At 45.8% G+C, this 23,678-nt stretch overlaps 1 protein-coding gene across 1 annotated transcript in view; it reads right to left on the bottom strand.

The window, feature by feature from the left end:
• Positions 1-23,652, bottom strand: part of EPAS1 (endothelial PAS domain protein 1) — a 90,573-nt gene extending 66,921 nt beyond the window's left edge. The window contains exon 1 of the mRNA XM_011965748.1: positions 23,523-23,652. Within this exon, the coding sequence (XP_011821138.1) occupies positions 23,523-23,548 (26 nt within the window). The 5' untranslated portion in view covers positions 23,549-23,652. The remainder of the gene's footprint in view (positions 1-23,522) is intronic.
• Between the last annotated feature and the right edge of the window lie 26 nt (positions 23,653-23,678).

Below are 23,678 nucleotides of genomic sequence, written 5' to 3'. Positions count from 1 at the left end.
CTTTGCACTCCCCAAATGTGCACACATGGCAAGGACCCCACCAGAATCAGGTAATGACCAACTAAGGGAGGAATTACAAAATCAACAAATGTCTGCACACCGAAAATTTTGAAAAGCAGGCAACAATTAGTTCCTCTCTTTAACTTGTACTCCTACTCCCATCCTCATTCCTCGGGAATACAGAGTCAAGGAATTTGATGTAATAAGAGTCTGGCCAGTAATTCTAGAAAAAGGAGTCCAGGGTGAATAAATTGAAGGAGAGACTATAATTATTCAAATTGTTGTAATAAGTCATTTGCCTGAAGAGCAGACAACTATAAACAAAATGAGGCAAAATCCTCGCATTCTGCTGTCGCCAAATTTTGTTGCAAATTTTTGTTTTAAAAGATGCCTGGGAACTCTTAAATATGTTTAAACTGACTGGCATTATCATGCTTTCCCACAGAGACAAAAAATTCTGAAAAAGAGAGCTTAGGAAACGATTTGTCTTGACTAAACAGTAAACTTTACAAGCAATTCCCAGCCACAAGCGATCATCCCCAGCCTCATACTATAACTTCTGATTAAATCAAACATTCAATTCAGTTTAAAAATGAATCAAAGAAAATAAGCAAATGCCACAGACACCTGGCTCCAAAATGAAGAGGAATCACCAGAATATCAAAGTTTATTGTAAATCTATGCCACACTTCCAACCACGATCAGCAATGGAGGAGAAAAAGCTAATCACAACCCTTAAAAATATACCATTTCCAAGGATGAGATAGAAACACTGATAGCACCTTTTTCAGCTAAACTAGTTGGGTTTTTAAAATAATCTTCCAACTGTCAGCAAATCTGAATGATACTTTCTTTAAAGTTTTCAATATCATGGAAACAATTGTATAAAGAAGAGAGAGTGCCTTTTTAAAGATACAGATTGTGTCATAAAATTTCAGGAGGACAATAACTAATTAAAATTAAAAATGGAGCTTATTTGAAATCTTGGTCACAGGAACACCACTGAAGAAAAACTTGTTCTCCCAGCTAGCAGCTCCTGGCTCAAAGCAATACATATATGGGCCACACTGGAGGATCATTTTACCCAGAATAAGGTCTGGCCCAGCCCTGGAAGCTGTCATCATTGCAGCCTCTTCCTATGTAATCAAGTGAATTATTCTAAGTCTAGAGAAAGGCCTACATGGCACTTAACCTTTTATTTTGTAGCTATTTCTGGGGTACCATAGCTAACACACTGGTCAGAAATATAGAAAAGATGCCACTTTTCAGGTAACACATTAGTCAGAAATATAGAAAAGATGCTGCTTTTCAGGTTTGAAAATAATGTTGGGCTGGTTACAGCTTGTTTTCTGAGCCTGGACAATGAATAAGAGTTTCACTATGATACCTCTGTAAGTGGAACTTAATACAACTATGTATTAAATCTTTGTAACTTAGTAGCAAGAGATAGTTCTGATATATTGCTATATAAAAAATGCATTTCACAATAGCATATAACATAATGCAGGCATACCTCATTTTATTGTGTTTCACAATTAATAACATTAATAACTAATAATTAATGGTGAATTTAGGGGAGACATGTCATGTGAATTTACAAGTAGTTCTGCTACAACATGGCATATGAGCTTCTAAAAATCACTACACTATGCAAAAATAAAAACCACAGAGCTTATGGGAAAGAAGAGGTTAGGGTATAACACTCAAAAACTTTCTCAGCAACACAAAAAGATGGGAACTTGATAAAAATGGTAGCAGAGTTTTATACATGTTAAGTGGTTAAGAAACATAGGCATGCCTCATTTTATTATGCCTTACTTTATTGCACTTTGCAGATATTGCACTTTTTACAAATTGAAGGTTTGTCAGGCAAGTTTATCCATGCCATTTTTCCAATAGTATGTGCTCACTTCATATCTCCGCGTCACATTTTGGTTATTCTTGCAATATTTCAAACTTTCATTATTATAGCCATTATGATGACGATCTGTGATCAGTGATCTCTGATGTTACCACTGTCATTGTTTTTAGGCATCATAAACTGCACCCATATAAGACAGTGATCTTACTCAGTAAATGTTGTGTGTGTTCTGACTGGTCCAGTGATTGACTGTGTGTGTGTGTGTGTGCGCGTGTGTGTGTCTCCCCACCACCTCCCCATCCTTCCTATTCCCTGAGACACAACAATATTGAAATTAGACCAATTTTAATAACTCTACAATGGGCTCTATGTGTTCGAATGAAAGGAAGAGTCACACATCTCTCACTTTAAATCAAAAGTTAAGGAATGATTAAGCTTAGTGAGAAGATCAAACCAGGCATAATATTCCCCTAAGCCAAAGTCTAATCCAGAGCAAGGCCCTAACTCTCTTCAATTCTATGAAGGCTGAGCAAGGTAAGGAAGCTGCATAAGAAAAGTATGAAGTGGCCGGGCGCAGTGGCTCACACCTGTAATCCCAGCACTTTGGGAGGCCGAGGCGGGCAGATCACGAGGTCAGGAGATCAAGACCATCCTGGCTAACACAGTGAAACCCTGTCTCTACTAAAAATACAAAAAAATTAGCCAGGTATGGTGGCAGGCATCTGTAGTCCCAGCTACTCGGGCGGCTGAGGCAGGAGAATGGTGTGAACCCGGGAGGCGGAGCTTGCAGTGAGCCGAGATAAAGCCACTGCACTCCAGCCTGGGTGACACAGCGAGATGCTGTCTCAAAAAAGAAAAAAAAAAGTATGAAGCTAGCAGAGGTTGGTTCGTTACATTTAAGGAAAGAAGACATCTCCATAATATAAAAATGCAAGGTGAAAGAGCAAGTGCTGATATGTAAGCGGCAGCCAGTTATTTAGAAGATCTAGCTAAGATCATCGATGAAGGTGGCTACACTAAACAGATTTTCAGTGTAGATGAAAGAGCCTTATGCTGGATGAACATGCCATCTAGGACTTTCACTGCAAGAGGGAAGAAACCAATCCCTAGTTTCAAAGGACAGGCTGACTTTCTTACTAGGGACTAATGCAGCTGGTGACTTTAAGCTGAAGCCACTTATCATTTACCATTCTGTAAATCCTAGGGTTCTTAAAAATTATGCCAAATCTACTTCATTGGTGCTCTATCAGTGGTACAACAAAACCTGGATGACAGCACATATGTGTATGTGCTTGCTGTCAATACTTCTAGTTACTCAAGAGCCCTGATGGAGATGTACAAAATTAATGTTGTTTGCATGCCTGCTAACACAAGATCCATTCTGAAGCCTATGGATCAAGGAGTAATTCTGACTTCCAAGTCTTAGTCAAGAAATGTTGTGAGGCTACAGCTGCCATAGATAGTGATTCCTAGATGAATCTGGGCAAAGTAAATTGAAAGCCATCCAGAAAGAGTTCACCATTCTAGATACCATTAACAACACTTGTAATTTGTGGGAGGATGTCAAAATATCAGCATTAACAGGAGTCTGGAAGAAGTTAATTCCAAGCCTCATGGATGATTTTGAGGGGTGCAAGACTTTAGTGGAGGAAGTAACTGCAGATGTGGAAGAAATAGCAAGAAAACTAGAAGTGGAGCCTGAAGATGTGACTGAACTGTTGCAGCCTCATGATAAAACTTGAACAGATGAGTCAGACCTTCTTACAGATGAGCAAAGAAAAGTGGCTTCTCAAGATGGAATTTGCTCCTGGTAAAGATGGTGTGAACACTGTGGAAACGACAACAAAGGACTTAGAATATTACATCCACTAAATTGATAAAGCAGTGGCAGGGTTTGAGAGGACTGACACCAATTTTGAAGGAAGTTTTACTGTGGGTAAAATGCTATCAGACAGCATCACATGCTGCAGAGTCTTTCATGAAAAGACGACTCCATTAATGTAAAAAACTTCATTCCTGTCTTATTTTAAGGAATTGCCACAGCCACCCCAGCCTTCAGCAACCATCACACTAATCAGTTCTGCAGCCACCGACATGGAGGCAAGAACCTCTCTCCCAGTAAGATTATGACTCACTGAAGGCTCAGATGATTGTTCGCATTTCTTTTAGCAATAAAATATTTTTAAATTAAGGTATAGATATTGTTGGCCAGGTGCGGTGGCTCGTGCCTGTAATCCCAAAACTTTGGGAGGCTGAGGCAGGTAGATCACTTGAGGTCAGGAGTTCAAGACCAGTCTGGCCAACATGGCAAAACCCCATCTCTACTAAAAATACAAAAATTAGTCGGGTGTGGTAGCACATGCCTGTAATCCCAGCTACTCAGGGGTGCTGAGGCACCAGAATCGCTTGAACCCAGGAGGTGGAAGTTGCAGTGAGCCAGGACTGCCCCACTGTACTCCAGCCTGTGCAACAGAGTGAAACTGTCTCAAAAAAAAAAAAAAAAGGTACATACATTTTTTTAGACATAATGCTAAAATATAAACATAACTTTCATATGCACGAGGAAACAAAAAAAATCATGTGACTCATTTTATTGTGATACTCACTTTACTGTAGTGGCCTGGAACAAACCTATAATATCTTAGAAGTATGCCTGTATTCTATAATTATATATCAATATTCATGATACAGACAAAAGTATGTTCACCAAAGAGTTAACAGTGGTTATCTCTGGGTGGTGGAATTTTGGTGATTTTTATTTTTATCTCCATGCCTTCTTTTACTATGGCTTTTTATGGGCAACATGTGTATTTTTAATAATCAGAAGAAAACAACATAGCAACTTTAAAAATAATTTTACAGGAGAGACAATTCATGGAGATGGATGTGTGTGCACATGGTCCCAGAGCCTCCCTAACTCCCCTTGTGCTATAATCTTCCAAAGAATTTGAGGGGGCTCTGCCCCTCTTGCCCTCTACCCTCAGAGCCCAGAGCACCCCTGGGTGACGTTTGCAGATCCCTGTCCTCCCTCTACATCCTGCCCTCGGTCCAGCAGTGTGAGTGAGCTGCTCCTGCACTGGGGCCAGCCATTCAAGGAGCAAGGAAATATTATGCAAGAGCACAGGAAGTCAGAGGAGACAGGATTCTGGGCAGGCCTGGCAAGGAGTCTGTGTGAACTCCAGTGAACAAGCAGACTTTGCTCAGTGGGGCCGAAGCCAGCAGAAAGCCTTCCCAGGGCAGCAAAAGGGAGCCGTCCACCTCATGTCTCTGGCCAGTGGGCAGCCATCCAGAACTTGATGTACCTGATGTGAGGCAGATAAACCCAAGTCTCAATATTTCTACTCTTCTGGCCCAAGTTCAAGGTGACTCCCCGACACTTACGCACTGTGACTCACCTCCGTCCCACAGTATGCACCCCCGCCCCCTCTGTACAACATGACTTCATTCAGTGATTTTCAAACCTGCTCCTCTCATGGCCACCAGCTTTCCAGTTCAGGCCTCTCTCACTGTCTCAGAGTGAGGGACACAGTTCCTCCGGCTTGCCTGCAGGGGGTGGCTCACATCAGTATCAGCGCTGAAAACTTCAGATACGTTCATGTACGTGTACGTGAGTCACAGCGGCCACAACCTCTTCTTTTGCAGTAGTTGATATTTTGGAAGCCCCAATCCAACTGGCAGGGCAGAGATCATATCAACAATCTAACAGAAGTAGAAACTGAGGCACAGAGGGAGTGCAGTGTGACCTAGTTGAGGGTGCTCGCCATCCCCCCAGCAGCCTGCCTCCTTCTCCCTGGCATCGGGAGATGGAGACACTACCCCTCCTGCAAGCACAACTCTCCCTTTTTGTAGAAACCACTGGGCAGCCCAGCTTCTCATACCCTAGCCCACCTCCTTCTTGAGGGTGATGGTCCTGCTGCTGTCATGGAAGTGGGCTGGGCCATGCCCAACAGTGACTTCCAAGTCTCTCCCCCTCTACAACAGAACCTCCTCTTGGAGAACGGGGAGTTCCTTCCTACAACCTCCCACCAATTATCTTTAATCATCCACCCTCCTTTCCTCTAAGGGAGCATGTGAAAACAGGAGTCAGGACCAGGCTCCACTTGAAATTTACTTCACAATGGAGCTGGAACCCTACTGGGGATCTCTGAGCCAATTTTGACTGGTTCCCATGTACTAATCCATTTGGAAGATGGGGAAACTGAGGCCCAGAGATATCATCCAGCTGGTTAGCACTTGCCTTTGCTGACTAGCAGGCCACAGGAATAGATATGCAAATAGGATGTTTTCCTGAACAGAAAGGACCTAGATCTGAGTGGACAGATAGCCAGGGCTGGGTAGAAATGGAGCTGTAGTCCTAGGACCCCCAATCCCTTTGGCATCTGTGGAGGGGCAGGCAGTGGCGTTTCAACATGCAGAGCCAGCCATGTAGAGAGTGACACCCACCCAATCACTGCCCCTCGCCTGATAATTGCTAATTGTGGTAAGAACTGACAGTGGCATTCTCCTGGGACTATGTTGTGTATTTCCAGACGCCACCAACACACAATGGCCTCTACTCCTCTGGTGTAAACACTGCCAAATAAGACAAACAATAACATCACCACAACAGAAAAAGAAGGTGCCAAGAGAGACAGCAGGGGTCTGTGGAAAGAGTCTGGGTCTGGGAGCTGTTCAGGTAGGCACTGCCACTCTCTGGTTTTGTGATCACATTTTTGTGCCTCAGTTGTTTCATCTATTTGACAAAAAAATGACAAAAGCTTCAATCTATATAAAGAGCTTTGAAAAAAAAAAAGAGCACTGAACAAATATAAGAAATAATAGGCCAGGCGCAGTGGCTCAAGCCTGTAATCCCAGCACTTTGGGAGGCCGAGACGGGCGGATCACGAGGTCAGGAGATCGAGACCATCTTGGCTAACACGGTGAAACCCCGTCTGTACTAAAAAATACAAAAAAAATTAGCTGGACGTGGTGGCGGGCGCCTATAGTCCCAGCTTCTCGGGAGGCTGAGGCAGGAGAATGGCGTGAACCCGGGAGGCGGAGCTTGCAGTGAGCCGAGATTGTGCCACTGCACTCCAGCCTGGGTGACAGAGCAAGACTCCGTCTAAAAAAAAAAAGAAAAGAAATAATAATGTTGAAGACAAAGACCCAACAACCCCAGATTATTTCACTTAACAAACATTTAAGAAGCACCTCCTGTGTGCAGGCACCGCCCCAAACCCAGAGGATATGGCAGTAAGCATGTAATGCGCGGTCCCTGCCTTCATGAAGCTTACAAACTAGGGGGCAGCAAAGGTGATAGATAATAAGCAAATCAATTACGACATGTGGGGCTGGTCACTATGGCTCACGCCTGTAATCCCAGCACTTTGGGAGGCCGAGGTGGGCAGATCACCTGAGGTCAGAATTCAAGACCAGCCTGGCCAACATGGTGAAACCCCATCTCTACTAAAAATACAAATATGGCATGGTGGTGTACGCCTGTAATCTCAGCTACTCAGGAAGCTGAGGTGGGAGAATCGCTTGAACCTGGGAGGTGGAGGTTGCAGTGAGCTGAGATTCCGCCATTGCACTCCAGCCTGGTGACAGAGTGAGACACTGTCTCAAAATAAATAAATAAATAAATAAATAACATGTGGGAAATGCTGTTAAAACAAAACAAAACAAAACAGGAGGGAGGTTAACTAAAAGAGTTGAGAAAATGCTTCCCTAGGGAGGTGATATTTAAGCTGAGACCTGAAGGCCGAAGTCAGCTGGCCAGCCTCATGGGTGGGGCTGAGGGATGAGCAAGCTTAGGCATTAGGGGCATCAGAGATGTTACAGATGAAGGATCAGAGGCCAGAGCTGAGTGGCCTGTCACATCTCATGGTCAGTATGTAGCACAGCCAGACGTTTGCACTCAAAGCCTTTTTTCCACTGTTAGAAACACTAGAAGGTCAAGGTGTCTTTTAGGTGTCAGCATTCACTCTATTTCTCTATTGGCTAGTAGCTGTCTGACCTCTTAAAGACCGTGGGCAAGTCATCTGCTTTCTTTGGGAGCCCACAATTAGGTCTTGCTCATAAGATGCAAAGCAACAAGTAGGACCTGAGCAGACATGGTACAGACGTAGCTCTTTAGGTTTAGAGATTTGGGTGTGCTGAGTTGAAGGGGGGATATTCCCATTCTTGACAGAATCACATCTGGCACAAACCATCTCCATCTCCACAGGGGAGGGAAAAACGGGTCAGATGTGGAAAGGGGCATAACTGGTCAGACCCTTTATCCAGAATCCTGGAAGTGTCCTTGGTCTCTTGGTATAATCAGATTTCCTCACATCTCAGGGTATGGGCAAAAATAGAACTTATAGCCAAAAATCATTGTTAGCAAAAACTAATAATTCTGAAAATCCCAGCCAGGTAAGAAATTTAAAGGCCTGAGAGCAAGAGTCTCCTAGCTTTTCCTAAGGCTCCTTTCCAACTGCAGCCAAATCACATCAACAGGCAATAATGTACCTAATGATTATATTGCTGTGCTTGTTAATAATGATGCCTTGAAGGTCTGCCCTTTATACTTTTCAAAGTTCTATTGAGATAATAGTTGCAAAAGTGATTTTTAAAATATAATAGACTTTAAAAATGCATGGTTTTATGAAACTCTAGCTCATTTCAAACTCATAATAGTACTCTGAGAAAGCAGCAAATATGTCTAACCCCATTTAGAAAGGGGTTAAAGAAAGGTTAAATTACCTGTCCTAGGTCACACACATCATAGAAAGATCTAGAAAAGTCTTTCGAACTCCTAGAGACTTGAGAGCTCCTCTGAACCCCATGTGGAGGTAGGCTTTGCCAGGGACACAAAAAGAGAGAAGGTGACTCGGGAGCATTTACAATCCATTTGGCAAGATAAAAGCCAAGAAACACAGAACCCTGTGGTCATCCCAACGCTAATTTTGGAGGCAAAGAAATTCAAGTGGGTGAAAGTTTGTCTCTCTCCAAAATAAACATGTACTCTGCCTTGGCCCTGAAGATCTAACTCAAGAAGAATTAAGTTGTCGTCATTGCCCTGGTAATATTTGGAGCCATACAAGGAGATACAGGTGGCCTGGAATCACCAGGCTTATGTTGATTTGGGTATGGAAAATGGTTTCAAATGTGCTCAAAAGAGATGGCTCAGGAACAAAGGAATCAATGCTCAGTCACCCAGACTCCTTTCTGCCTAGGTTTTCTGCTCACCAGGCTTTCCCAAGGCCTTGGGCTGGCTGACGGCCACAGTGACCACACCACCCTCAGGTGTGCCCGTGTCTCAACATCTCACTAGCCAAGGTGGGGAAAAGTACTTCCTAGGAGTTCAGCAAAGGCAACATTGGAACTTTTCAAAAGGATGTTTTACTTTAAAAAGGAAGAGAAAAGGAAATGAACACAACGGAATAGACATGGATATGTTCATAGGTTTCACACTCTAACAGAGATCTAGTCACAGGTTAGCTTGGTAGGACATCTTCCTTTTCCTTCTGGAGGTCCACCTGGAGCTGTGAGAAAGTAGATGCTAGACTCAAATTTCTTTCTTTTTTTTTTTTTTTTTTTTGAGACGGAGTCTCGCTCTGTCCCCCAAGCTGGAGTGCAGTGGTACGATCTCAGCTCACTGCAACCTCTGCTCCCGGGTTCACGCCATTCTCCTATCTCAGCCTCCCAAGTAGCTGGGACTACAGGCGCCCACCACCACGCCCAGCTAGTTTTTTTTTGTATTTTTAGTAGAGACGGAATTTCACCATGTTAGCCAGGATGGTCTCGAACTCCTGACCTTGGGATCTGCCCGCCTCGGCCTCCCAAAGTGCTGGAATTACAGGCGTGAGCCATCGCGCCGGGCTAGACTCAAATTTCTAGCCATGGCAAGATTTGGGTAAACAACACTTTCTGGCCTAGGGGAGTTCTTAGGAGATTCTTGAGACTAGTTCCCTTAGTTTGGGCTGCACTGTGCTCCAGTGCAGGAAAGGACTGCAGGTCCTGGTTCTGACAGTCCAGGCTCCTTTCCACCTAACTGCAGAGGGCCCTTCCCTGCTCTCAGACCTGAGGCTCAGCAGCCTGCACAGAGTAGGCAATGAGCAGAGGGTGACTGTGGAGTAGGTGATTGAACCAACCAATCCTGCCTGGACCAGGCAGCAGTTTCCCAGTTCTACAGGCATTTATTACTAGAGGGACAGAAAAGGAATAAGAGGCCAAACATGCCAGGCGCGGTGGCTCACGCCTGTAATCCCAGCACTTTGGGAGGCCAAGGCAGGCAGATCACGAGGTCAGGAGATCGAGACCATTCTGGTTAAAACAGTGAAATCCTGTCTCTACTAAAAATACAAAAAATTAGCCAGGCATGGTGGCAGGCACCTGTAGTCCCAGCTTCTGGGGAGGCTGAGGCAGGAGAATGGCGTGAACCCAGGAGGTGGAGATTGCAGTGAGCCAAGATCGCGCCACTGCACTCCAGCCTGGGCAACAGAGTAAGACTCCCTACCCCCCCTGCCAAAAAAAAAAAAAAAAAGACCAAACATGCAGTTGTCATTGTGAGGTTAAATTCCAAGCCAAAAGTACTCAGGAGTTATATGGCCTCCCTCGAAGTACCAGTGGACAGAGTGAGCTAAAGTGACTTGGATGAGACCGGCTGGCCTCTACTGGTCCCTGGAATGGAATCTTCTCTAGTGATTTGGGATCTCTGGCCAAGGCCTAGGCCCACATTGTTCAGCTGTGACTTTAAGTGCTTCTAAATTCCTCCAGGGAAAAGGTTACACCTGCTCAAGAAGGGAAAAACCCCCAGCTGCTCTACCCAGGTGACTTTAGGAAGACAGCTCCTTTTTTCCCTCTTCTGGCGGTATCATCCCAAGAACTTGAGTTAGGACTTTAGGGAATGTTGTGACCAACACTAGGAAAGGAGAAGGTCAAGGAACAACTTGGTCACAGTGCTCTGTACAGGGTGTGCAATTAACAGTTATTGGTAGAAACTCATAAAAGGGATGGTCTGACTTGGATTTGGCTGTTTCATGCCCTACAAATAGTGGGATGTTGAAGGGACTGTTCTATCTTTCCATAATGGTTAGACTCAAAAACCTAGAATCCAGAATGAGAAAAGAATGAGAGCCTCATCAAATAATGAGAGGGACAAAGGTTTTACCGTCAGAAAGAGAACATGGGGATGAGGGTCACTGCTATTTTAGGATACAGCAAGCAGTCCTCTTCCAGCTCCCACTCCATAGACTAGGAGACTCAGACATGGCATTTATTACCCTGAGAAGTGGTACAGGCCAAAAAGAAACATATATCGGACTGATTTGGGCACATTCACACATGACTGATTTACTAAGGGCTAGCAGGGGAGGTTTTGAGGTCAATATTATAGAAGACAAATCATGGCCTCCTCCAGCCACCCACTTGGTGCTCACACTAGAGCCAGGCTTCTGGTTGGAGGGCTAATGGAGATGTCCTGAGCAGCTTCTCATGTGCCAGAAGAGGCATGCGCTGCTCCCATGGCCCCAAGGCAACCCAAAGATTCCATCACAACATGACTCAGGAAGGCCTGCCCCTAAACTTCCCAATGCCAGCCCAGGCCTGGTCCTCATCTCGTTTCTGCTAACAGAGCTCCAGATCCAGCTTTGGAAGGAACTGGCTCACCAGTCCTGGCCTGCACACTCTGTTTATTCCTGCCTCCTCGTTTTACTTATGCAATTCACCTCAAATGGAATGCCCGATACTCATCTGCCTATCCATATTCTACCTTATCTTCAAGACAGACCTAGATCTTCATGCTCCTCCAGGAAACCTCTCTGTAATCTCCACTAATCACTTCCCTAACTATTCCCAGCACACAAGATCTATTTACCCTTACTCTCACTTTATTACTATCAATCTTCCATTGTTTGCTCAATGTTTTATCTGAGTTGGTTTTGACTTCCTAACAAGATGGCAACATTGTAAAGCCAGAGCTTGGACATCCATTAACATAAACCATCTTATATTGCTTAAACAAATCATTTTAGGACATCCTGAGTTCAGGGTCCATCTAACGCCTCTTTGTAACCTCACCCTGTACAGCGTAGCACCTGAATTTGGGAGAAACCTATAAATGTCTACACACAGTGATGATCCCCACAAACCCTCCTATACGCATGGTGGATAACCAATGAGGATAAGTTAGGTTGATGTGAGCAAAGTGTCTACCTGTGCTTCCAGTTCTCTACACCAAACTCCCAAAGTTCCTGACACAGAATTACTCAGTCTACAAATAATTACTGAGCACCTAAAGAGACCTCTATTCTGACTTCTGTGGGGAAAAAAATAACAGGAAAAAATGACTGGGTCCTTGCTCTTGAAGGGCTTACCACTTAAGTGGTGATCAGGGACATATGCCACCCCCAGCCTTCAAAAGCAAGTTGTAAAAGCCTCATACAAATAACAAAACACAGACTGAAGACCATATACAAACACAGGGGTAACCAATGTGCAGTTAATCAGGGAAGGCTTCCCAGGGAAGATGATCTCTGAACTGAGAGCTAGTGCCCTCTTGCACAACTTCCCCATCTTGCTTTTAACTTTGAGATTAAGCTGGAGTATTTTGTTTGGCTGTACTCACCTTAGTGTATAAGGCATTCTTGAAGTGAAGAACTAATATAATACTAGCCTGATGTTTGCATCTGATATAAAGTTATGTATCAATAAGACCTGACTGTGGTCCCCCCAATTTTTTCTTTTCCTTTTTCTTTCTTTTTAAAGGGAAATAAGTAAAGGGGTCAAATCTACATAAATGAAGAAAGCAGAGCACAAGAGGCAAGCTTTCCAAGTAACCCAAGGGGCATGAACAAAGCAATTCTATTATTTTTTTTAAAAAAAACTAAGCACGATTTCAGAGCCAAAAAAAAAAGTAAGGTATTAGGGCACATCAGAAAATCAGACATCCTTGGCCTTCAGGAACATGCTATATTGTTAGAAAGGCAAAAACAAATAAAGTGTCATTAGATAACACGGAAATATAAGCGGGCTTTTTGGCAAACAACCAGAAGCTAGTAATGCAGGGAGTGGGAGTGCCACTGTGGAAATTTCTACGTTCCCTTAGTGATTTTGTGCAAGATTTCGGGAAGCCTGGGCTCACAATAGAAAAGTCGGAGCTATTGGAATAGGAAGAGAGGGGGAAAGCATCCAAATGGAGGAGCTAGTGTGAGGGAACAGAAGTGGGAATGGGTACGGAAGCAATGCCTTTGAGGCTGTGGGAGGAGGCTTGTGTATTAGGAACTTAGGAGGCACAGTGAATGATGGTGAATGGGCGATAGAGGTGGGGTGGGGTCCCTTGTAGTCAGCAAGGTGAACTCCCACTGCCATGGTGGCTGCCCTTGGGAAGAAAACTAGACCAAGGACCCATGTTTTCACTGAGGCCCTGAGTGTCTAGCTAGTCTTTGGAGATCCCTAAGAGAAACACCCAAATCCACAAAAGAAACCCCTGTCCCACTCAGGATTCTCCGTGCTCCGAGGACAGGACAATCCTGCTGAGGAGGCCCAAAACAGCTGCAGGATCAGCACCACGCGGACCTCCTCTGGGGCACTAGGAGGGCATCTCAGCAGCCAGGGTGCCTTCCAGTCAGTTAGCAGGGAAATGCACGGGGGCACTAATTTCCATGGAAGTCCGGAAGACTCTAGGGAGTCAGGGGACCACACAGTGCCCAGCCACACAGACTAGGGTTTCCTTAGACGTCTTGGCCATGACAAAGGCCCTCACCAAATGGGAGGGACACGTCAGCTGAGGCAAGACAAACAGAGTGATGGCAGGAAAGCCAAAAAACCAAGAAGAGCCTCAACTCCCATGCCCCACCCACCAATAACTCCCCCTAAGTCCCAGGTACAGAATAAAAGACAGACTCCTGCCGCACAATATGGTTACATTTATAGAAGCTCTCTTGTCACCAGTGAAATGTGACCTTCATACTTTCCTTATCTTAATATCTGGGTAAACATTTGTTGTGCAAGCACACAAATAAAGGTTCTAAAGGTGAAATGTGGTGTGTCCAACACCACCACACTGCTCCAAACCCAGGCCCCAGAGAGTCCTTTTAGCTCTGCAGAGGACTTCTCTCTCCCTTCACCCTGGGCACCAAGGCACCAAAATTAGCTTCGTCGACCTCAGCCAGCACTGGAGTGAACGCTGCCATTCGAAAATAGCATCTGAGAACTCTTGGAAACACAGGAGAGAAATACAAGGGTACAGTGGTTTGCAGAAACTTACTGCGAAAGCAATCTCACTGGAGTGCTTTTTTAACTAAATATACAGGAAAGGGGCATTATGAGGATTGACTCCAATCTGTGTAAAGTGAATTATATGCTTCTAGCTCCCATCCTGATTAATTCTATTAAGCATGATTGTTTTCATTTAGAAAAATATTGTAGAGGTAACGTTCATAAAAGAGAGTTTATCAAATGACCCGTGCTTTGATCCCAAATTTTACTGTACTAACTTGCACGGTCCTATTATTTCTAGACACGCTCTTAAAACATTGTGTCTCATTTCCCCATATATTTGATATATGTGATTTTTTAAATCTTATCTTGAAATGCAGAAGAAAGGATTCTCATGCAGTCCCTCAAAAGGCACAATTTTCTGTTGTTTCTGTGTGGAATTCATAAACAAAGCCAAGTAACCGATTTTTTCTGTGTGCTTAAAGGCACTCTTTCCTGCAACTGTGTGTGACGTATTTTTCCAGGACAATCTTTCTCAATACTCCAAAGTGCTTCAGTAACAGGAAGTCGTAAAGGTAGGAAGGAGGCCTGTAAATATTTGCTGTAATTACTCATTAGTAATGAGAATGGTTGGCATTGAATTTTGAGTCACCCTTTTGTGCTCATGGCTCATTACCTTGTAACTGGAGCCCAACGTGGTACATATGGGCCTTCCCTCACCATGGACACCCAGGTCCACTTGTAGGTTTTACTTCAGACAGTGTGGCTTGTTTCTCTCAGCACCTCCATTTCCCAAATATAAAGGAAGGAAAGAATGATGGTCTTCTTGCTCCCTGCCCCCTACCCAGAGGCAGTCAGGAAAAACCTTATACAAAGTAGTGACAGTATGCAAAGTTTTTATCGAGAGTAAAATATGTGTATTTTTTTAACACTATACTAATACAACATGGAGAGACAGATAAATACTGCCTGGGTAGACACACAGCACAATGATTTAAGTGATTACCAAAAAATAATCATATACTTTAACAGATGTATTTTAAACAACGTATAAAATGCTTCTGAACTTTCTCAGATTCAGCTCATGTGCCTCTTATTCATAACAAGCCATTGACTCCCCATAGTCACAAGCCAACATCAGGGTACCTTGGACTAAAAATGAGACCAAAAAACTCAACTAAAGCTGTTACAGAATTGATTAACTTGTAAGAATACTATTGGCTGTACCCCCTGCTTCTGGGGGCAGCCTACAGGGCATTGGGGGTTACCTTCAGCACCACAATCAAGAGTACAACATACTGGACCCACTTTCCTGACCATGTGTTTGATTACACAGCCTAACCACATAAAATCACTAATTTGTTATGATTGCTACCACTTATCTCTTAGTTTTTTTTAATTGGAGAGTTCCATGGCTGGGGATGGGGGGGACAGTTCAAGAAGTCACTAGGGGTGTATAAGACACTTCTAACAATCCAAGTCCATGGCTTTGTAGAATTCAGAAAATGTCAGATGAGTACATGGCAAATAAACGTGTTTTAATGGGGTCATTTTTCTCATTGACAAGACACCCTTTCTGAAATATTTTTCCACATGAGAAAAGGGTCTGTTCACAGGATCATTGTCTGGCATGGAAATTACTTACAACTTTAAAACTGAGGAATCTTTCCAAGTTCGGGGGGGTGGGGGCAGTGGGAAATGTACCTCCTGGAAACGTGGAACTTCTGGCAGTGATGTCATCTAGTAAGAGTTTTGCTGACGTACAAGTGGCCCCTGCAAACAGCCTAAGGCAGTCAAGCAAACAGGTATTTCTTAAGAAATTAGAAAAAGCAAGGTCACTTAGAAGAGGATAACATTCTTGTCCATTCCACTCTTCAGCTCCAGGGATCTCACAAAGGGTCTCGCCACTCTTCTTCACTATATGCTTTCATCAGATCAGTTCTGTGGCTTCCAACAGTGGGAACAGACAACGGTCACCAAATTACACCCCACATGTACTTGAAAATTACAGATGCTGTTAGGGGCACCCCATGGATGACCACCACATGGACTGTGACGCACAGTTGCCAACACGGCTCGCTTCTCTCTTGGTTAAGGTATGTGTCAATGCAATTCTGTTTGACAGCACTGGAAAAACTCAAGGTACCCTCTAGGTTCACAGTGCAGAGGCCAACAGTGTGATGGCTGTGAAGGCTCAGGACTCATCAGCGAAAGGGCTCTATAGAAATGCAACATGCTATTATCACAACAATCACAGCTATTTTTTATCCCCCTATCCATTCTTTCCTTCCTGTGCTCGCAATTTCAAAAGGATCAAAAGAGCCACAGGAAGTCCTGTGCATCTTGATGGTTCTTCAGAAGCCACAGAGGAAGAGCTTCTAACAGGTTCTCCTGCACAATGGAGTCCGAAGGCTGAAGTAATTATTGAAGTCTTGCCACCAGCGAAGGGTGGGAGGTGGAAAGCTTTGAACTTCTTGGGGCAGGAGAGAACCACCTCCTGTCAGGGTCTAGGAAAACCCATGAAAAATAAGAAATTCCAGGAGTTCCATGTTGGCCTTTCAGATCTTCCATCCCTATCTGCTTGTGAGGTTTGATGCAAGTGATAAATCACAAAAACAAAAGTAATTATAATAATTATAAGGAAAACAACAAAGGCAGTTATCATTTATAGAGCACTTATTGTGAGTCAGAAGCGGTATTACATACTTTATAGATATCTTCAGTAAGGGAAGGATATATGGAACACCCATTGAGAGTATAGACTCTGGGGACCTCCTTTACTCAGATTGAATGCAGCTCTGCCCATGCTACCTATATGACCTTGGGCAGTTAACCTTTCTAGACTTCAGCTTTCCCATCAATGAAGTGGGGATAATAACAGGGCTTATCTCACAGGATTATTAATCCACATAAAGTTCTGAGGACGGCACTGGCACAAATAAGACTGTCAGTTTTTTGTTTTGTCCTGATGCAAAATACAATTTCTTTCTTTTTTTCTTTTTAAGACAGAGTTTCGCGTCACCCAGGCTGGAGCGCAGTGGCGTGATCTCGGCTCACTTGCAACCTCCGCCTCCCGGGTTCACGCCATTCTCCTGCCTCAGCCTCCCAAGTAGCTGGGACTACAGGTGCCCACCACCACGCCCAGCTAATTTTTTGTATTTTTAGTAGAGACAGGGTTTCACCGTGTTAGCCAGGATGGTCTCGATCTCCTGACCTCGTGATCCGCCCGCCCTGGCCTCCCAAAGTGCCGGGATTACAGATGTGAGCCACCGCACCCAGCTGCAAAATATAATTTCTATTAAGAACACATACATTCCTAGTACATGAAGGTCCTCCAAATAACTGTTTGAGGATGATGGAATATTTGAGAATAAATTTGTTTTCACAGTCATTTTTCAGAAGCATTAACAAAATGAATCATACTAGTATTTACCCTGTGCAGGGCACTCAGCTTCCCGTCCTTCCAAGACTGAGGGCAGACATGTAGGTGGACAGACACGCCAGCCAGGGACAGGGAAGATTAAGCGGCACCTCAGAACCTTTACTAGATACACCATCCTCCTCCCCGTTCTCCACCACAGGGAGCGGCAATGGCAGTGAAACACAAGAACTGCCTGGGATCTGAATAGAAAGATTCTGAAACATAAGGCAGTCACCAAATCAGGCATTGGAGAGCAAGGGCTTGCCTTTTCCCTAGCCTAGAACCTTCGAAAGGCTACTGAGGGCTGAACAGACTTCCTTCAGAACAAGTTGCTTCTATACACAATGCCTTGCACACAGTTTCAGAGATGTACACGCCAGCCTCTGAAACCCATTCACAAAGCCTGGTTAAGAAGCTCCCTCTGCCTTCTTGGCCTTCCTGGAGTCATAGCTGTCTCCACTGATATTCTCGGGGGAACAGAAATTACTACCCATGTCATCTGTGGACCCCCGCCAGCTCCCTCTCCATGTCCCCACCCAAAGCAAGTGTGTAAAGAACAGGAAACATTCCAATTCAGGGGCCTTTCTGTGTATGGGGTCGAAGTACACGAAAAGGAATACATCACAGGGAGCCCTGTGTGTTTTCTTTCTTCTCATTATCCCCCAAACACTGCCTTCTCCCATTTGACCTTCCTTCTGAGCCAGTCTTTAAGCTGGTGGTCAGCACCTACCCTGTGTGGTTCCAGGGACACTAGGAACAAATTTCTCCACCTCTAAATACATATAATACTCTTAAATAATTGTGTGTGCTTATGTGTGTGGGGGGGCGGGGGGGTGGTTATTACCTGAAATGCTACTCAGAGCTTATCTTTTGCTTCAAAATAATAGATTTCTACAGAAAAGCATGTAGGCTGTCAGCTCTTTATATTCTTTCTCTCTCTCTCTCTCTCTCTTTCTTTCTTTCGTTGTCTTGCTCTGTCACCCACGCTGGAGTGCAGTGGTGTGATCTTGGCTCATTGCAACCTCTGCCTCCTGGGTTCAGGCAATTCTCCTGCCTCAGCCTCTCGAGTAGCTGGGACTACAGGCACGTGCCACCACGCCTGGCTAATTTTTTATATTTTTAGTAGAGATGGGGTTTCACCATATTGGCCAGGCTGGTCTCAAACTCCTGACCTCGTGATCCGCCTGCCTCGGCCTCTCAAAGTGCTGGGATTACAGGCATGAGCCACGGCGCCCAACCCCTTATATTTTCACTTAAGCTTCCTTGTATCTCCTTTTTTTTTTTTTTCTAATCAGACTAAGCAACTTGATAACCAGGACCATATCCCCTATTTTTTAGTATTCTCTTCAGCATTTTAGCCAGATTAGGAGTAGGTGTTCAATACAAGTTTGTTGTCTTATGGATTATATCTTAGGGAGAGTATCAGAGCTGGTGTACATCATGTGAACAGGCAGCATGGTATTGGTGGGGAGGGCGGTGGAAACATAGTGTACTAGGGCCCCAGGAGCCAATATTGCTAACTTGACAATATTGGTAAAAGACCTGTTATGAACTACCAGCAATGGTCAGTACTGAAAGCAAACGGGAATATTCATCAGGCTAAAATGAAAAGGGAAACTAGCAGGTTGGCATAGGGCAGAACCAGGGAAAACAAAACAAAACCCCCAAAAAACTACTAGATAGATTTCCTGAAAAGTGGAAAAGCCTAAATCTCAAGACAATTAATGACAGCAAGTATTTTCAAATGTGTGAGCCTAAAATCCTGGAGCACTGAGAATTATCTAATTGGTTCCTTCCATTTCTAAACACTGCACTTAATACATTCCTAGAAAGTTGAGAATCACCCCCTCCCACGCGCGCGCACACACACACACGCAGACAGAGAAAGGAAGAGGGACATTCTAAGTAAATTAAACTTAGTCTCATGGTTTTCACTCCTAGTGAAAATGCCATCTCACCCAGTATGAAAATCAATCTAGCAGCTGCTTGAATGTTCTCTACCTCCCACAGCAATGTGCTCCACTGGGAGTGGTCCTTGCATTGGTTTTGTTTAATGAGGTCTACCTATACAAGTAGATTTTTTCTAACTAAAACAGTGAATTCATACTTTCCAAAGTTTACAGACACTGGGAACAGCATCAATTCCAACTCTGCTTCTTCTTTTTTTTTTTTCCGCAAGAAGCAAACAGAATCACTTCTACTGCAGCCTAAAGGTGTTGATTAATTATCTAGAAAAGCAAATCTCCTTTCTATAAGGTTCAGTGGTTTGAGAGTTGTGATGGGGAGAGCACTCCTTTGGAAATCATCCTCACTATCTAGAGATATTTCTGGGCTGGGGTACTCTCCTGTGAACAATAGGAACATACATACTTAATTGAAAGTAATAAACCAGGATTCTGACTTTTTTTTTTTCTTTCAGACAGAATTTCACTCTGTTGCCCAGGCTGGAGTGCAGTGGTATCTCAGCTCACTGCAGCCTCCGCCTCCTGGGTTCAAGCAATTCTCCTGCCTCAGCCTCCAGAGTAGCTGGGATTACAGGCACCCACCACCACACCCAGTTAATTTTTTGTGTGTTTTTAATAGAGATGGGGTTTCACCATGTTGACCAGGCTGGCCTTGAACTCCTGACCTCAGGTGATCCGCCACCTCGGCCTCCCAAAGTACTGGGATTACCGGCGTAAGCCACCACTACCAGCCCTGACTCTTATCAGCACTAATTTTCCTTATGACTGGAGAAGTCTTTTAACCTCTCTGGGCATCAGTCTCCTTATTCAGAAAGAGAAAAGTCTGACTAGATGGTTTCCATGGTCTCTTATAAAATATTTCTAGGCTCCCTATAAGCACCACTGAAAAAACTTGAAATGATGGCATTCTTTTGAACTTCATGAAAGCTGTATGAATTAAAACTTAAATACTCAAGCCAACAATGTGTTACATCAATTCTGTATCATCCTGCACTACTCGTAATACAATGGAAACATATCAAGTGTTGAGGGAATATTTATTTAAAATATATGTTTAAATTGAGAGAAATTGTCCAACAATATTTTTTCCCTTCAGAGTTGGAATAATGATGGAGTTTGATTTGATTTTAGGAGAGGAACAACTAAGTCCAGCTGTCAGAAAGAGGGGAGAGAGCTTGAAAACTTCTGATCCAGGTGTCTCCAATTCCCCTTCCATGCTAGACCTGTACTGAGCACTACTGTAGAGGCACTCCGGGGAGGTGTCTGGACCTAGGTCTGGCTTTGGGACGGGACTTTGATCCCTGATTATCCAACGATCTCATTTACATTTGCCTGAACCACTCCCCAAACGCCATGCACCCCAGAATTTCCACATTTTTTCCCAGTGAAAGGACGTGGGCATTCCTAATAGATGCATGCACAAAAAGGTGAAAGTGCAGTACCCCCACCCACCAGGCTTCAGTTTCTGACATTTGTGATGTCATCGCAAATGCCCACTACCACCAAAACTGGTACTATCGAGGCCAGCCAGCCAACTACCGTTTAGAAAGCAAACTCTTTTATTATTAAACATTAACATATTTATCGACGCGTTAACGTTCTGGGACACAATCATCTGCCCACTTTTTGAGGGGCCATTGTTAGAAGGAATATTCCAAATGTTCTGCCCACATTGCATTTGGGGGAAGAAATTGCTCTGCTAAACCAAAGAAACACAAAATGTAAGAACTAGTGGGCAGAATCATCAGCCGAGAACCCCCTCACCGTCACATCGCCCTTGTGAGGCACTCAGGAAAGCTACAGCACCCACTTACATAACAACACCAACTTTCAATGCATTGGTTCACATATTTTAATTACATCTTAGTCGCTAAAGAAGCTGTAGCCAGCAAACAGACCCAGGCACGAAAAGTAAATGAGTCTCAAAATGGTTAGTCCAACAGGAATTGGACAGCCCCTTAAGGGGCTCTAGATGGTGAAGGACACGCTGTTTGCCCTGCCATTCTGCAGCACAAAAATCCAGGCAGGTCGAAGAGGGCGGACACCCTGGCGTGGCCACCAGCCCGGAGCCGCAGCTCACACAGCGGCTTCCAAGGCGTTTTGCAGGCAGTCCCGACAGTGGTTCTTAAAGGGCCGCCTTCGCCAATAATTGGGAGTCAACGTTCTTCCCGCTCCCATTCCTGCTCCTTCTCTCTCTCCAACAGCCCGCTAACGAAGCAGGTACTGTAGCCAGGTGTGTCGAAATCATTTTTCCCCTGCTCCCAAGTTTCTCGGTATATACAGTACAAAACTGCACAAAACCCGGCGCTAAGGCGCGCAGGAGGAGCTGACACTTCACACATTTGTCAAGATTACTATCAGGCCCCACCTTGGCGATTGGCACATTCCCGATAGGCTTCGCAGTTGTAAAATACACAAGTTCCCTCGCCGGCTCCGGACCCGAGAGCGCCTGCAGAGGAGCTGTCTATAATTTTGCTTTTCGATGGTTCAGTCATTATTAGTATTATAACTGGTTTTCACAAAACGCACTGGAATCTTAAGAGTCTTTTCCTTGTTCTGCTGCCTTCAAAAGACACGGAACCCCAGGACGGCTCCGAGGGCCCTGGGGATGTGCCGGCTGCAGTCTCAAGGCTCCCTCACTTGTCTTGGGTGTGAGGGCGCGACGGTGACGCGAAAGGGGGGACTGCGGCCAGGAAAGGGGAGCAGGACCCAGTCCCCTCCCCTAGCGATCCCGCAATGAAGGGCCCGGGCGCCGAGCCAGGACAGGCGCGATTCGCTCCCGTTTATCAAATCCTTATCGGTGCCCCGAGGTGGGAACCGCCGCTTTCGACCGGAGGATACAAGGTTTCTGGCTCCAGTCCCGTAGTGGAAGTTGGAACAAGAGCAAATCAACCTCGGCAGTGAGCCCTCCCGGCCAGTCACCTCCCTTCCTTCGCAGGTGGGCCCTCCTCATCCTCGCACCTCTTCACTACCGCCCTGCCGCTGGTTTCCTGCGGCTCAGGCGGTTCAGCCGGCCGCGCATTGGATTCCAGCTTCCCGCAGCAGAGCCTCGCCAAGCCGCCGCCGAGCGCGGGGCTGGAAGCTCCAGGCCACTGGGGCCGCAGGGGTGGAGACAGGAGGAGAAAGGGGACAGGCGGCGAGCCGCACACATATGCAGAAGATGAGGCCCTACTTGCTTCTGCCCGGCCGCGCAGAGGGCTCGAACCCTCGCTCGGGTAGCGCCAGGCCCGGCTGGACTGGGAGCGGCCGGGAGAGGGCGAGAGGGCAGCAAGAGTTGGCTGGAGTTGCCTCTCACCCAGTGCCGAGAGGTTCGCGAGAGCAGGCTGGCAGATCGTGGCTGCCCTTCCCTGTCCTCTTAGGAGACAGACACCCGGACCTGCCAGGGACGTCCAGTGTTGCTGTCCGCTCCCTACACACCGAACCACCTGCCCCCGCAGGGCAATCCAGGTCACTCACTACCTACTCTCCCCAGAGTTAAGGTGCGGCACGAGGGAAGTGGGTTCTCCAACCTCCGGTGGGGTGTGGAGCCGGGCAGCGGGGCGCTCTGAAGGGTCCTGGCTCTTCGGTGGGATCCTGTCCCTGAGCCGCTCTCCGCCTCCCGCCCCCCTTGCCCATTTGGGCCACGGCGCGGGCGTAGGAGCGCATTTGGAAGGACCCCGGGAATCCAGAGAAAAATAGAGACGTGGATGCTGCCCCAACATGAGAGACCAGAGAAAGTCGAGGACATGCACCCACAAACATTTCCAAGCGCCAGTGGCCACGGTAATCTGGTGCAGGGTGGCTGGGAGATTTTCAAAGGCACCGCGGAAGCACCTCCTACCTCCAGGCCATCTCCCTTGGCCTCCTGGCCTCGCTGCGCGCGCGGATCCCCGACTCCTCCGAGCCACAGAAGTCTCCACTGCAAAGCTGCTGCTCCGCGCCCCCAAACCGGGCACATGCTCTCCCCCTCACAGCCCTCCAAACCGAGCCTCGAGTTCCGAACACCTCTCCGCACTCTTCTCCCAAACACTCTCGGTCGCGCCTGCCCAGCGCAGCCCGGCACTGGCCTCGGACCGGCCCCTGACCGGCCCCCTGGTCGGCCCGGACGCCCGCTTACCTTTTCTTCTCCTTGTCAGCTGTCATTGTCGCTGTGGCCCTTTGAGACGTTCAGACGCCGAGCACCTGGGCTTCCTGGCGGGTGGGGAGCTGTGGCCCTCGTCCGCTCCCGGCGGCCCGGGCGGCCCGGACGCCCGCTTACCTTTTCTTCTCCTTG

The sequence above is a fragment of the Mandrillus leucophaeus genome, unplaced genomic scaffold (genome assembly GCF_000951045.1).
Source record: "Mandrillus leucophaeus isolate KB7577 unplaced genomic scaffold, Mleu.le_1.0 Scaffold736, whole genome shotgun sequence".
Classification (NCBI taxonomy): domain Eukaryota; kingdom Metazoa; phylum Chordata; class Mammalia; order Primates; family Cercopithecidae; genus Mandrillus; species Mandrillus leucophaeus.
The sequence above is the reverse complement of the archived record's forward strand: the minus strand, read 5'-3'. Positions and strand labels throughout refer to the sequence as shown.